Raw genomic sequence first — 14,716 nt, forward strand, 5'->3', positions numbered from 1 at the left:
GTAAGTGAGAATACAGCACAGCTAATATCTTCAACCTAGCAATGTACGTTCTGCTTCTTCATCTGAATCCCATAATTCACAACAGCTGGATGTTATGCAAAATGCTAGTTTAAAGAGCATATTGCATGTATGTGCATATGCAAAATTATAGTTCCAACATACCTGTTATTTTGTCTCTTACAAGCTTGCAGGACTCTATCTCCCCAATGCTTCCGAACAGACTCTTCAGCTCTTCTTGTGTCATGTTTTGAGGAAGGTAGTTGACTATTAAATTGGTCTTGCTGTCCTCTGTGTTCCCAGAGTCAACTGGCGATGAACAGTTGTTGTTTATGGTGGTTGGACCATTGGCTGTGTTATTGCAAGTTGGTCCATTAGACAGTTGTGTTTCCATGGCAGCAATTACCTGCTAAAACAGAGAAAATAAGAACTGTCAGAATTCATATTTCACAATCTATTAGAGATTCCAGCCAAGAATTTAAAGACTTGTCACTATGCACAAGAGGTTATTTCCAGGCTTCCAATAATGCCTCTACAAAAAGGAATTTTTAATTGTTATGCAGGTAAGATGTTTAGAAATGTAAAGGCAAATAAGGTTGTTGCTAAGGTATTTATTAAAGGTGCTTCTAGAAAGTGTTGTCAAAGAAGTTAACCACAGAAAAACTTAATTTTACTACACACAGAAGCAATCAGCCTTCCAAGCACAGGAAATTATATCAACACATTTTAACCAGTTACTAAGCACTAACATTGTTAACAGTTTACAACTGAGCACCAAAATAGTACGGAATGCACTTAAAAAAAAACAGCATGTACTCTTTTGGTTACTTTTCCAGTACTGAAAACAAGTTTAACAATATTTTAAGACTACTTCTGATGAACATTCGAAGAACACACAATTCATAATCCCTATTTAAAGATGTTTAGAGAGACAATGGAAATGTTGGGATGGAAACTGGAACTCTTCTTCCTTGATGATCTAAGGCCATCTGCTTTTGCACCTCTGTTGGTCAGCAATAGCTTTTAAAATAGCACTCAGCATTCCAATAGGCTGATACCTACAATCCCCTTTCTCCCTACCTCTCAGCTCCGCCCCCCCCTCAAATCAAAATACATAGCTTAGTACTTACTGTACTTATTTTACTCATAAATGAGTGATTATGGTACAGATTTATTTCATCCCAAATAACTGTATGGACAACTCACAGATGCAGAAGAGGTCATTAAAGAGTCAACGCTTGCCTAGATGATACCAGAGATCTATTCCAACTAAGTGGGATATCAGATATCCACTGCATGGTAACTATTGGCAAGACAACTTTTTAATGCAGCCACTGTATCCAAGACTTAACTGTTCTATCCATTTACAGAACTAGCTATACAGGACAGTTTCCAATTCTAAATACAATGTAAAAGTTGGTCAGGTTTATTATCTAATAAAATATAGGTTCCAACATTAAAAAGACAACCCTAAGCACAAATTACAGAACACTTTTTGAAAGATTAGTGCTCAAATCTAACTTTATGGTGGTTTCAAAGAGGACATGTCACACAAAAACCTTATTTATTAAATCTGCAGCTTAAGTAGCCAAATTCTCTTATGAAGTCAACTGTTTTCAAAGCCTGGAAATTTGATTTTAAGTGAGTGAAAGTGTCTTCAAAGTCAGAGATTTAAAGCCCCATAAAACAGTTGTAGGTTCTGATGGGTTTTTTTTGTTTGTTTGTTTTTTTAAATACGTTACAAGTTGGACAACTCCTGTAGAAATACAGTGTTGCCCAAGAGGTTGCATTTGGTGCAAAACAGAAAGCAGGAATAAACATTTCTTTCCATTTAAAAAAATGGATCCAGTTTTGCTGAACTGAGCTCCCCACTAAAGCAGCAACATTTTCTTCCCTCCTGACAAACTCCTGTGGGTTATCCTGGTCCTAGAACTGTATTAAAATAAGCCTGTGTCAAAAGACAAGAAAGTAGCTGAGGCCAATTAAGACAAAGTTACTATTCAAATGTTAGTATATCTGGTGGAGTCGGGTAAGCCACAAATGCTGCATTCTGACTGAAGCTAACTGGGTTTGCGTTTAAATTTTGAAGTGTTCATTGATCAAAATTAGCAAGGACAACAAACAAGCCTCACTTAATTGCACATTTTATTTTTATGTTCAGGAGGCAAGAATGAGATCCTAAGCCAACATTCAAGTGAACAGCTGCAGTAGCCTGGGTACACTGAAATTGCAACATTTCTCAGCTATAGGACCATCTGCTCTGAATCAAGTGATACTAATATGTTATATTTTACAAATAACGCATATTCCATTGATAGGTTCAACAACTGTTCACAGAATATCAAGCAAGTCTTTGAGCAGTTACTGAGTAAGTATTTTTTCAGCCAGAAAAAATAGTTTTAAAGGTAATTTACAATTTTAACACAACTTTTAGAGTAGGAATTGTAAATAACTTTAAAAAGATTAGTAACCAAAAAAATACAATGTACAGGTTTTAAAGATTACTGTAATTTAGTATTCAGACCATACCAAAATAGTTTTATTACAATTATATTCTTCAGTTATCCCTTGGACATTTTAAATTAGTACGAAAAGCTATTTCGAAATAGAAAGAAAATCAATGCGGTTTAAATTTCTACAGATCACCATGTTAAAAAAAAAAAGTTATCATAATACACTGTTCTGGGCCCTGACAAATAGAGATACAAACTATGTTTAAACATGACAGCATATACAGTAGAAATTTAAGGGTTTGGTATGGCCTCAGCACTATTTTAACATGTTAAAAAGTAGCCTACAGAATTTAAGAAAAATCCCACAGACCCCAGTCCAAGGCTCTGCTGCCCACGAACCACTTCTAAGCAGAGAAGCCACATCACACAGTCTGACTGCCATGTTAGTTTGGAGTTGCCGTCTGCAATATGGACACAAAAAGTACCGTATGTTAGATTAGCAAGATAATGCAACAAATCAGTTTGTACAAATTTACAGTAATTGTATTTATATTCCAAGCACGTCCATGCAGTGTGGTTTAATTGAATTTGAGGCAATTCCAATCTAATCTTTCCAAACTTGGTTAAAACATGTTTTTCTTACATGAATTGTGTTTGTTTTTTAAAACAGTCTAATTTAAAGGTAGTACAAACTAGTTACCTCTGCACCTAGCCTGGAAACTACCTTAAAACCACACCATATCTAAAAGGAACCACACCACCACATGATTTTTTTTAATCCTGTAGCAAGGAAGGGAGAAGGAAGGAAACAAATGAATCTAGTTTCAATTAGAATGTAAGATGGTCACATACCACTTAAAAAAAAAAACGCTCCATTACACATCCATCCCACCCAGGAAGTCACAACACAAGACAACATCGTGCTCTGCTAGAATCCAGTCTATTCTTAACCCTGGAACGTCACATTAAAAAAAAGTGAGTTAAATTATGTACAGAAGCTTTGCTGCTTCAGTTCAGCATGGATTTACTTACAATAGCCCTATTGAACCAGTTAGTATACTGTACATAGATAAAGAAGCAGAAGAGTCAGTTAACCTTTTTTTTAACTGGAATAATTGGACCAATAAATATGAATGTTCAAAGTAATGCTTGAATAAAGGGTATTATTGTCCCCGAAGCAAACCAACTGATTTTTTTAAATATGCAAACTGCAAAACCCAGCAGGATTTGAAATTAGCAATGCTAGGAAGCCACCGACATAGGTAATGGCCATTTACAATGTATTGCAACTTGTCCAGATATTAAATACAGCCACAATCTTGGCATTAAAACAAAGCAGGAGACTGCGGCTCTTTTGCTACAATTTTGGCTGTGCTAGTCTAGCCCAACTTCTTTACTCTATTCATATTTATCACAGGTAAATCCAAAGATTGGTTAACCCAGCTACAGCCATAAGCAATTCAGCTTTTGGAAGGTTGTTTTCTGCACAGAATTTAGAACACAAGGCTACTTAATTTTAAGTAACCCATGATAGAGCAATTCTGATTTTCCTTTATTTCAGTTATAAAAACTTAAAATAGTTTGCTTGAAAAGTTAAAGCTTATAGTCAGAGTTGTACCAGTAGTAAATATTTAGTGTTCCAATTTAAAAGCAATACTTGTATCTCCATATCAATTACAGGCTTAATCTTTGAAGAGACCATTTGAAACACTGGGTTAAGATAAGACTAGAGACAAAGAGGATACTACATAACTCAATCTGCCATGCTGTAAATCCTACCCTACAATGACCCATTTGCAGACTGAAGAGCAAGTTAAAAGAATAGTCACCTACACAAGAAAAGCTCAGTGTAATTCTCAGTTGTTTTAAGCATACATGGTCCATTTGGTCCAGACAAACCTGATCAAGAAGTCTTGGAGGATATAGTTGTGTCATATCATCCTGATTTACAATAACTTGTATTCTAATGCACTATAGTTCCAAAAAACTCACTAAGTTGACACAGTTGTGTCACAGAAGTAGGAAACTTTAGGATCTCATCACTTCTAAAGATGACTTCACATGCAAAGAGTTTTACTTTAACCATAGGAAAAAGTTACATATTGAGTGATCCCTCTTCAGAAGACTAGTTTTCTTAACACATGCTTTCTTTGGTGGTAGAGATGCATTACATAAGCTTCTCACATGACTTTATCATTGGACAATCCTTTATGCTAGCCAATAATTGAATTACCAAAACAATTTCTCAAAGACAGATTTTGCTCTGCGACCTGTTTTACAATTTCACTCGTTACCACCAACCCCGTTATACACACTGCTCCAAAATCTTAAGTTTCCTGGAAGTATAAATCAAAATTAGCCTTTGCAAAGCCACCAACTTTAATGTATTTTTAAAAATCTATTAAAGTTCTGGTTAGAGAAATGGCTTTTAGTTACATTTTATTGACTAGTGATTTCCTCTCAGCTCTTCCATATCAACATAACATTTCTAATTAACACCCATTTTGAAGCCGACTACACTTTAAGTTGACCATTTATTTAATAACATTTCTTTCAAGTTTTATCCCAGCCCCAGATTCCCCTTGGGAAAAGGTCTTTGGTTTTCTATCATCTTCTATTGCTGTGTAAGAGACCCACAGAAACAGCAGAAACTAACTTGATCAGGGGAAACCAGTGATACAGACTATGCTGCATTAGATGCACAAAGGAAACAAGAAAAAGGGACAAACACTGTCTAAGTCTCAAGTTATTCATAATCAGGCAGGGTGGTTAATTTTTTTTAAATCAGGTTTATTTTAAATACTTTTTAAAAAATGAACCTATTTTAAATTAAATCTGAAATTATGATCACCTATGCTAAAGGTACCATTTTACTGTAACCTATTTAATTCATTTAAGTTAAAATAATATAGAATATTCATGCAATCCAATTTGTTAATGATTTAAAGACAAATGTCAGACCACTAGACTGGTCAAAGCCACTAGCTAGTTCCAGGAACCAGAGTTTGTTGAAGTGTTAACCCAACTTTTGATAGTAACTTTTGCAGGTGCAGAGATAATATTTTATTCATTTAAGTTTATTCAGCTCATTCAATTCAACTGGTTCATTCAAAGCCGAGAAAGCAACTGAAAGTTGAAAAAGCAGGAAAGCTTTTTCTCTTCTGATTTATGAAAAAAAATTAGAATAGATCTCAACTTGTCAGAGCTAAAGTCCAGAAGGGCACAATGACCAGAAGGAATTGGTACAATTCACTTGTATTAAAAAGAAATCAATCTGTTTTAAAATGCAAACATATTTTTATAACTATTTTTTTAATGTATCCAGCACGTTTAAGGTAGTTCTATTTAACTAAAACAATTTTGAAGTGTTTTGTGTTCATTTTTAATTGAATTCCAATTTCCATTCAAATATAGCTTGACACTAACAAAAAAGAAATGCATCCCTATTTTTTAAACACAAGAAGGATAATGTAAGAATTAAGAATATGAATGATTAGCTATAACTGTTTAAATAAGCATATATAGATATAGTGTGTCATCCTGATTTGCAAAATAGTACCAAATTATTCTCAAAAGGCTGGTACAACCTCTCTTTACAGAAAATACAAAACACAAATCAAGATTTTTAAAATCAAGATTTCCTGCTCAGATTTATATTAAAATTGATGAATTACTGTACTTTAATTTGAATTAATCCACCCTGTAATCAGTTCCATTTTAAAAAACCGAACACTTGATATCCTTCAAAAACAGATCCTAATATTGAGGACTTGGCTGAAACTCAAATCAAGCTGATGCCAGTAGATTGAGACATGCAACCGGAAGAGATGGCAAAGATATCAGTCCACAGGAGTTGGGATATTCAACCACCATTAGTAATCTGACCCAGGAGATCTGAAAGCCGACCCACTCTGGGTCTTAAATAACCCAGATTTCTTGACCTTCAGGGCCCATTTGTTCCATCTGGCCTTTGAAGAGAGATAGGGGGAAATGGAGGCATAAACTAGTGTAAATATCCCCATCTGGCTAATGTTATACTGCATGGGAGAAGAGTGGACATGACTGCACTCCATTTTGTTTTGGAAATATTAAGCAATTGGCACAGTGACCAGACCTTAAGTATGGGGCTTTTTCAATTTAGATGAAATAAAATACAGAAATTTAAATTAAAAAAATACTTGGTCCTTACTACAGTTTAAGCCCAGATGGACAGCATCTTTTTCCTTCGGACTCATTTTAGACTACAACCATTGCCAACTCTGGTGGTAGTCTAAAGGCAAAATATGGTTGTGAAAGTTTACTAGCATGCCCTTTCCTAAGGCTTTTTAAAAAAAAGTAATTTTACTTGCAAAGTAGAGCAAAGTGCCTAGCACTAGATTTTTGTCAAGTTGCCAAATGGTTGTTAAAAGTACAATTCCGTCTTGTGCTCTTCCTTCGTAAACCAGTCTTCGAGGATATTATTAAAAAGAAAGAAGCCCTTCACATCAATACTCAAATGAAGACAAATAGTGAAAGACAAATACTGGTAATTCTAATCCTTCAAAGCACAGATAATCGAAAAAATATTTAATGGTGGTCTAAATCCTGGGTCCTTTGTGATGCTGCAGATGCACAGCATTTATTTGTGCAGGTCTATGAAATCAGTTAGAGAAACAGGATAGGAATTCAGCCTATGCAAAGAATACTATGGGAAGGGTCCTTAAAAATATATTCTTTGTGGCTACAGGCATATATGAACATGGCAAGGTCCTCCCAGAACCAATAGGCTTGATTCTCAAGTCATAGAAACAAGGGTTGGTAGTGAAGGAAAGACCAAGAAGGGGCGCCGGGGGGGGGGGCGCAATTCCTTAAAAAGGACGGACCTCCCAAGATAGGCATGGTTCAATCAGTCTCCATGCACCAGCAAACCTGCCTGGGAGGAAGTGACTCGCTTGTGCTAAGCAGACAGAATTACCTCTCACATCTCATCAAGTACGTGGATGGCAGAGTATGACAACTACAGCAATATAAAGGTAGGTAGCCCTAGTATCAATCATGCTTAATGGGAGGTTTGCTAGGAACTTAAATAAGGGAGAGTATCAAACTCATAGCTGAGCAGCAGCCTACGGTTTTGGCACCCACCAATTCTAGTGAGGCACAGTAATGTAGTTGACAGCTCTTGTAAGTTTTACTGGGCTAAGTGCCTCATGTCCAGGATCTTTATGGTTGTTTCGTCAGGGCCCAACGTAGAATGTCCTTATTCCCCGCACACAGCCCCAACTATACAACGGGGAAATTTTACAATCTGTGTATAATAGCCTGTAGAAGAGAGGTAAGCATTTGTTATTTTTATTGTCACCCACATGTGCTGACCACCTCACTAAACAAATAACTACAAAGTATTTGGGTTCCTTAAAAATCAATCACAAACAAGGGGGGCACGAGGGGAGGAAAAAGGTAAAAAAAAATGCTGCAGCTCAGTATGTGCTTGTTGCAAACAAAATAAAATCAGGTTTTTTCTTCATTTGTATGTTTTGCTGCATAGACTGAGTTTTTAGGAAGATCTGAATGGGTTAAAGGTGGTGGCTAGACAGACAGAGCATTCCAGGTGGGAGCTTAGAAGAAAATGGAGACAGCAGACTACCAGTGTAAAAGGTGGAAGGGTAGGGACTGTGCTTAGGTCAGCAGCTGAGTGACTCCGGGCCTTAAAACAAAGGACAAGTTTGACATTTACACACAATAACGTGGGATGCGGTGAAGAAGCTGATCATAGGGGGCAAGCAATGATTATTTGGGCTAAAGATTTTAGCCCAGACAGAAAGCAGCAAGGTAACATAGGGAAGTTCTTGGGGAAAAAGAGAGGAAACCTGCACAAAAGGGATCATAAAGCAAAGAAACATTTAAGATTTTGAGAGTTCTCCACCTACAGAATTAGGAAGAACCCGCAAGTGCAATGGAACACTCAAAAGATGAATTGTGCTAAGTAGCACAATACTAACACTGATTCTATGTTTGCAGTTCTATGCATCAGTACCAAGGAAATATGCAAAATAGTTAAGGCCACATTAGTAAAGGAAAAGAGGAAGAAAAGGATTTATAGTCCCGAATGCAAGCATCTGCAGGGAACAGGGAAGAGGGATACCAATAAACGTTTCCATATATCCATTTAATAAGCTTTAGAAGTGAGCAAGAATCCTTGGCATCGGAAGACAAATGCAGCTGGCATTTCTAAAGCCTGGTGCATGAGAATCAATGATATACTCTAACGTCTCAAGAGCAAAGTTAAAAGGAGAGAAAGCACTATAAAGAATTCCTTAAATACTAACAAAATAAGCACAAAGGTAGGAAACCCAGATTGGATATAATAAAATCAAGTTATCACCCAGATGCCATCCAGAAACCATGAATATAAAACACAGAAAGACCAAGGAACAGAACTAATAGGTGATATCAGCAATCCTAATATAAACCTGAACTTCACTCTGGGATATTATGGCATCAATTTTTCTAAAATAATTGTTTCTCTGAACAGCCTATTTCTGAGAAAATACGAGGATAAAAACTGTTCAACAACGTTCATATACATATTTCTGCAGTTCAATAGCCCTTCGTCCTATGTAACAGTAGGACAAAGTTGGCTATTCCCACAATGGAGGAGAGAAATGAGACCATATGAGAATGTAGAATAGACACACTGAACTTCAAGAAGGGAGACTGAAGTAACCTAGAAAAACATGAAGAACTAGAGAAGATTAGTATTGAATATCTGCATGGAGACTTGTGGGCTCAGCTATTGGAACAGCTTTATTCCCAAAAACAAGAAAGCATCCGGAAATTAAATGTGATCAAATGACATGGTATGAACTTTAAGCCAAAAAAGACTGAAACCCAGTACAAATGATGTGAATGGGATAAAACATTCTCTCTGAAACCTTTGGCAGGTGAAAGACATGAAAATTTTTTGCCTTTGGCTATTCTTCAGAGTCAATAACTCAAAGACTCAAGTTGCACACTTTTCCTTATTGGAGGGAAAACTACTGATGCTAATAGGAATTTTGCTTGCACAAAAACTACAAGGCTGCGTAAGTAGGCAAGTTTGTGGGATCAAAGCCAAGGGGCATGGAAGTGAAATTCCCCTCCCCCCCCAATGAAGTTGGCTTTCTGCAACGATTCATTCGATAATCTGAACCTCTTGTTTGAACTTTCTAACCAACATGAACAGTCACTTGCTTCCAACATTATTTTCTATCCCAAATAAACTATCGTTACCAGGGTTCCTTCAGATGGATTTTTCCTTGGATTTTAAAAGCATGATTTGGGGTGGGGGGAGAAAATGAACAGACCGTAAAGAACTGTCTGCTCTTTATAACTCTAGATTACTTAGTGTGTCATTGCAGAATTTTACAGAGTAAGCAAAGTCTTCTGTTCTTACTCATCTAATAGTCTCAGTCTAGACAATGGCTTCTGAACATGGGTGCCCCCTTACTCCCCAATTTGGTATGGAAAGGCCTCTGCAAAGCAAGAGCACTCAGCTCCAGAAGGCCAAAAGACACCATCTACACAGGCTGACACCAAATATGTACAGAGACAAGGTGGGTGAGGTAATATTTTATTGGATCAACTTCTGTGACCTGAAGAAGAGCTCCATGTAAGCTGTCTCTCACCAAGAGAAGTCAGTCCAGTGGAAGATATTACCTCACTCACCTTGTGTCCCTGATATCCTGGGACAACACGGCTACAACACTGCATATACCAAAACATATAATACTTTGTAAAAAAGAGGTATGTATGTATGTATGTATGTATGTATGCATGCATGCATGCATGCATGCATGCAAGGAAGAACCACTGAATCCATTTTCCCTTCAGCTAATAAGGTGGCCACCGTACTTGTAAAGTGTCCTGTGAATGCTATTAGGGAGAAGACTGGTGACTTTATTTGTGGAAATACAGGATTTGATCCACCATAGAGGTGGTTCTGGAAGACTCTTCCAGGCCATAATTAAGATGTTTTTTAACCTGGACATGTACTGTGTAAATAGAACTTGGATATCTAGCCATAGCCAAATTATGCCAAAATCTAAGTCCCCACCCCACAGATTACAGATCATCCTTCTATTTGGTAAAGACTACCCAAATTCTGTGCATCAACTCATCTTCCTCGTTTGTATGAACAGTAGGGGTTAGAAGACTCTGGTTTCAGGTCCTCCCTCAGTGAATAGCTCAAGTGCCAGTTTCAGCTGCTCCTCAGACATTTCCGGAAGAGCTAGAGTAAGGGTATGTCTACACTACGGGATTATTCCGATTTTCTTTTTTAAACCGGTTTTGTAAAACAGATTGTACAAAGTCAAGTGCACGCGGCCACACTAAGCACATTAATTCGGCAGTGTGTGTCCATGTACCGAGGCTAGCGTTGATTTCCGGAGCCTTGCACTGTGGCTAGCTATCCCGTAGCTATCCCATAGTTCCCGCAGTCTCCCCTGCCCATTGGAATTCTGGGTTGAGATCCCAATGGAAAAACAGTGTTGCGGGTGATTCTGGGTAAATGTCATCACTCAATCCTTCCTCCAGGAAAGCAACAGCAAACAATCATTTTGCGCCCTTTTTCCCTGGATTGCCCTGGCAGACGCTATAGCATGGCAATCATGGAGCCTGTTTTGCCTTTTGTCACGGTCACCGTATGTGTACTGGATGCTGCTGACAGACACGGTACTGCACTGCTACACAGCAGCATTCGTTTGCCTTTGCAAGGTAGCAGAGACGGTTACCAGTCATATTGCACCGTCTGCCATGCCATTGTAAATTGGCGATGAGATGATGGTTATCAGTTGTTCTGTACCATCTGCTGCTATCATGGGTGCTCCTGGCTGGCCTCGCTGAGGTCGGCCGGGGGCGCATAGGCAAAAATGGGAATGACTCCCCGGGTCATTCCCTTCCTTTGTTTTGTCTAAAAATAGAGTCAGTCCTGCCTAGAATATGGGGCAAGTGAACTAGAGAACCAGAGAGCACAGCCGCTCCGTGTCAGAGCCCCAGAGATCCCGCAGAAATGATGAGCTGCATGCCATTCTAAGGGGTGCACCTGCAACAACCCCACCTGTTGCTTCCCTCCTCCTCCAACCCTCCTGGGCTACTGTGGCAGTGTCCCCCCATGTGTGATGAAGTAATAAAGAATGCAGGAATAAGAAACACTGAGTTTTTAGTGAGATAAAATGAGGGGGAGGAAGCCTCCAGCTGCTATGATAGTCCAGGCAGTACAGAATCTTTTCTTTAGACATGAAAGGGGGGGGCTGATGGAGCTCAGCCCCCAGTTGCTATGATGAGGATGGTTAACAGCTGTTCTGTACCATCTGCTGGGAATGACCAGGAGTCATTCCTATTTTCACCCAGGCACCCCCAGCCGACCTCACCGAGGCCAGCCAGGAGCACTCACAGGATGACGACGAGGACGGCTATCAGTCCTTCTGCACTGTACCGTCTGCCACCGGGGAGGGGAGGGGAGAGGATGCTGCGGTTTAGCGCTGCAGCACCCCGTCTACCAGCAGCATGCAGTAGACAAAGGGTGACACTGAAAAAAGATGAGAAACATTTTTTTTCCTTTTTTCTTCCGGGGGCGGGAGGGAAGGGTGTAAATTGATGACATACACCCTGAAACACCCGGGAAAATGTTTTTGACCCTTCAGGCATTTGGAGCCCAGCCAAGAATGCAAATGCTTTCCGGAGACTGCTGGGACGGTGGGATAGCTGGAGTCCTCAGTACCCCCTCCCTCCCTCCATGAGCATCCTTTTGATTCTTTGGCTTTCTGTTACGCTTCTCACGCAGCACTGTGCGGAGTCCCTGCTGTGGCCTCTGTCTATCATAGATTGGAGATTTTTTCAAATGCTTTGTCATTTCGTCTTCTGTAACGGAGCTCTGATAGAACAGATTTGTCTCCCCATACAGCGATCAGATCCAGTATCTCCCGTATGGTCCATGCTGGAGCTCTTTTTGGATTTGGGACTGCATCGCCACCCGTGCTGATCAGAGCTCCATGCTGGGCAAACAGGAAATGAAATTCAAAACTTCGCGGGGCTTTTCCTGTCTACCTGGCCAGTACATCCAAGTTCAGATTAGTTTCCAGAGCGATCACAGTGGTGCACTGTGGGATACCGCCTGGAGGCCAATACCGTCGATTTGCGACTACACTAACCCTAATCTGACATGGCAATACCGATTTGAGCGCTACTCCCCTCGTCGGGAGCCCTTTTAAGAGCCCGGTTTTAAGAGCCCTTTATATCGGTTTTAAGAGCCCTTTATATCGATATAAAGGGCTTCGTTGTGTGGACGGGTGCAGCATAAAATCGGTTTAACGCTGCTAAAATTTGGTATAAACACGTAGTGTAGACCAGGCCTGAAATGGCTGCAAACCTGGTCAGTTTCATGGTCTTCCCCCTCCCCTGCCACAAAGTTCCTAGTAGTAGAAGTGAAAACTGAGCAAAGCATTTCCGGTTCTCCCCTGGAGCTTGCAAAAGCTATGAGCAGCAGAAGATACAAAAGAGTTGTCTGCAAACTCAGGGCAGCAGCCTACTGGTTACACACACTGTTGACATTTAGGTGATCACCTCTGCAAGGCTATTCTTTAAGATGCAGATGTAAGCACTATAAACTGAGTTTGTTAACAGAAGTTTAGGTTTTGCAGAAGGCAATAGTATTCATGCAGTAAAACTTCTTACATGCCACAGGGGAATAATTTTTCAAGCCCTGATTCTGCAAAAAAAAAAGAATGAAGCAGCTGGAACTGCTAACAATATGCAAAAAAGTACCAGGAAGTGACACATAGGGCCAGAAGATAAAGCAGAGAATTCACAGGAGTCCTGAGTGTCAGGTGCCACAGACTCCAACTGTAACCAATTTAATTTTAGAAGGGAAGAACTCAATACCTGTTATTACTGGGACTTGAGTATTAAAGTTCCAAGACAGACCTTTGCTCAGTGGGTCAGCAATGCAGACAAGTTACCCATCCTCATCTTGTTACAGGGGTCTCCTCCCTTGTAGGGTGAAGAAATCAGAATGCGGAGGGGGGGGGAAATTTGCCTTCTCCCAGTGGGAAACTGAGAAGCACTGTACCTAGGTAAACTACAATCCCTCAGGAATTGACAAGAATGAAAAAAATTCTACATAACTCACTGACCCAGATTCTGATGTCAGCTTTGTTGAAAACCAAAGTGGAAGCTAATGAAACCCAAGTACAAGCCAATGGGGATGAGGCCCCAAATCAACAAGTCCTTTAAAATCTCTTTTGAAACAATGCAAATACTAGATACAAATCTAGTCCTGGAAAAAGGAAAAAGAGGATTTAACCTGCTACAACTAATTTTTAGTCCCAAGACAATTTCCTGTGACCACACACAGTACATAACCACTCAAATCTCTTGGCCTTCTCACTGAATTAAGAGCAGGTTGATTGCAGGACCTGAAGGTCTGGATTTTACAAATACTATCCAGGAGGGAAGAAATTCCTAAGCCAAGCAGCCCTCACTAGTATCACCCTGCCAGCAGCCTCTTCCCCTTTATACAGGGAAAAGATTAGCACAAGCAGCTAAAATGTTTTTCGGCTACCATACAGAAGAAAGTGAGCAAGATGGGAGTCAAGAAGCAGCCCTTCTGGTTACAAGACTTAGAAATAAGAGATTCCATTCATCTGGGATTCAGATAAAATTATTATTTCTTCAAATTGTTAACCCCACAAGATAAGCACACAGTCTTGTCTGAGAAGATTTACATCTAGCCCCTCAACCATGTCCTAAACCTCGTTAGGCTGTCCACTTCCCTTACGAACGCCTTCACAATGCTTATGAAGGGTCTTCACTCTTGCTTAACAAATTGGAATGCCTATGAGTGTCCTCAGCAGAACGGCTCTTCAGACAGAAAGGAGTTTAACCAGCTAAGAGCAGCCCTGTCAACTCTTAGTAGGATCTGCAGACATGGTTCAGCCTCAGGATTAATGATGCTGAAGACTGGACAGATCTGAAAGAAACAGCCTGGATACCAAGTCATTTGACATCAAGCAAGAGATTGGTCAAGAGACTGTTTAAAGTGTTTTTTTTAAAATGTGCACCAATTTACTACCTTTAGGATACAGATGTTAAAAGGTTATTATAATATACCCATATCTAGAATGTAATGTTTTACTGAAAAAGGCCTCTTAGGAGGACCTCTAAAAACAATGTTTTTGGAAGTTAATATGATGCTATAGAAAGTAGCCTTAAAAGTAGGCAAAAATGTAGAATATGGCCAGAGAATCCCTGAC

The 14,716-nt window shown here is 39.4% G+C and overlaps 1 protein-coding gene across 18 annotated transcripts in view; it reads right to left on the reverse strand.

Moving 5' to 3' along the window:
- Positions 1-14,716, reverse strand: part of ELAVL2 (ELAV like RNA binding protein 2) — a 146,035-nt gene that overhangs the window by 70,489 nt on the left and 60,830 nt on the right. For 11 of the 18 annotated variants that reach the window (XM_045022245.1, XM_045022242.1, XM_045022247.1 and 8 more), the window contains 2 exons: positions 2,821-2,911; positions 163-406 (listed from right to left, as the gene is read on the reverse strand). In XM_045022245.1, coding sequence (XP_044878180.1) covers positions 163-406; positions 2,821-2,892 — 316 coding nt within the window. In that variant the 5' untranslated portion in view covers positions 2,893-2,911. The remainder of the gene's footprint in view (positions 1-162; positions 407-2,820; positions 2,912-14,716) is intronic. The other 7 variants (XM_045022250.1, XM_045022248.1, XM_045022249.1 and 4 more) reach the window with 3 other exon arrangements.

The sequence above is a fragment of the Mauremys mutica genome, chromosome 6, assembly GCF_020497125.1.
Source record: "Mauremys mutica isolate MM-2020 ecotype Southern chromosome 6, ASM2049712v1, whole genome shotgun sequence".
NCBI classification, from domain to species: Eukaryota; Metazoa; Chordata; order Testudines; family Geoemydidae; genus Mauremys; species Mauremys mutica.